The sequence below is a fragment of the Eimeria tenella genome, genomic scaffold, assembly GCF_000499545.2.
Source record: "Eimeria tenella Houghton genomic scaffold, Eth_scaff3552, whole genome shotgun sequence".
NCBI lineage: Eukaryota > Apicomplexa > Conoidasida > Eucoccidiorida > Eimeriidae > Eimeria > Eimeria tenella.
In genome coordinates, this window is record NW_013544498.1 from 1 (window position 1) to 1,426 (window position 1,426).

The following is a 1,426-nucleotide window of genomic DNA, read 5'->3' on the forward strand; positions in this document are numbered from 1 at the left end:
GCTGCTGCTGCTGCCACAGCAGCAGCAGCAGCAGCAGCTGCAGCGCTTGAGGCAGCTTACTTGGGGTGAGGAAAGGGTTGAGGAGCAGCAAAATCTGCTCCGCATGTTTGGACATGGAAAGAGACACGAGGGAGTCAAAGGAGACAGTTGCTTCAGCTCCTGCTGCTCTTCCTAAAGCAAAGGCCCACTGCATGCAGCGCAGCCTCCAGGGGCTGACATCTTTGCTGTCGATTTCTTCTTGGCGCTGCATCGCTTCCAGAAGCAGCTCTCTCTGCTGCTGTTGCTGCTGCTGCAGCGGGGACTGCAGCTGCTGCTGCTGCTGCTGCTGCTGCGGCGGCGGCGGCTCGCCAGCAGCAAAGTCCAGCCCATCCACGTGAGCCACCAGGGCCTGCAGCAGCCGAATGCCCCGCTCAGTGAAGCGCCCGTCCTTAAGGAAGCCCTGCAGCAGCCGCTGCCGCAGCGCAGCCAATTCGGAGACTCTTGCTGCTAGGCAAGACGGAGACAGCAGCAAAGCTGCAATCTCTTCCTCCCGGAAGCCTGAGAGGCAAAGGCGGTGGGAGCTTTGCTGCTGCTGCAGCACAGGGAAACCGCACACAGCCCCGCAGCAGCCACTGTGCAGAGAGCACAGCAGCAGCAGCAGCAGCAGCGGTTTCGTCGCACGCCCGCTGCCGCTGCAGCAGCAGCAGCAGCAGCAACAGCAGCAGCAGCAAGGGGGGTCCGACCTGCTTGGCGTGGGCCTCGACCTCCTTTTGAAGCCTCGCAATGGTCTTCTTTCCTATACTTGTGGAGGAGACGGGATCGAGAGTCAAGTCAAAGGGCAGGCGGCCCTGCTGCGCCCCTGCGCCTGCTGCAGCAGCAAAAGAAACAACTGTGGGGCCCACAACTGTCTCCAGGGGCTTCCTGATGAGGGCCCCCAGCAGCTCGGGCCCCACAACCACTTCTCGCGCGACTGCTGCTGCTGCTGCGCAGGCCTCCCGCAGTTGCTCCTGCTGCGACATGCCGTCGCTGCTGCTGCTGCTGCTGCTGCTGCTGGCCGCAGCAGCAAAGGCTTGCGCAGCTGCAGCCTCCATGACGTGGGCGTACTGGGCGCCGTCGACTGGCAGCAGCAGCCGGCCTTCGCAAGAACAATCTGCTGCTCGAGGAGACACAAGGAGACGCCGCGTCCAGTGCGAGGCTCCGAAGACCTGAAGAGACACACACCCCGCAGGCAGCAGCGGAGACCCCCGTGGAAATCAGCTGCTGCTGCTGCTGCTGCTGGGTCCACAGGGGCCCCCGTGGGTGGCAGCAGACGCCGCCATTAGAGCCCCCTGTCGCTGCAGGGTCCCCGGAAAAGGCGTTTTGCCTCTCTTGAGGCCCCCCCGCCAGCCGCAGCGCTCCCGCTGCTGCTGCTGCTGCTGCTGCTGCTGCTGCTGCTGCTGGTGAGGCG

General features: G+C 64.2%; 1 protein-coding gene across 1 annotated transcript; it reads right to left on the bottom strand.

Annotated features, from left to right (window-relative positions):
- Nucleotides 1-60: 60 nt before the first annotated feature.
- Nucleotides 61-1,184, bottom strand: ETH_00038280 (uncharacterized protein; the record flags this gene model as incomplete). The annotated part of the gene is made up of 2 exons (XM_013379562.1): nt 61-571; nt 723-1,184. Coding segments are annotated over 2 exons (973 nt in total), but the record flags the coding sequence as incomplete, so codon positions are not given.
- Nucleotides 1,185-1,426: the final 242 nt, after the last annotated feature.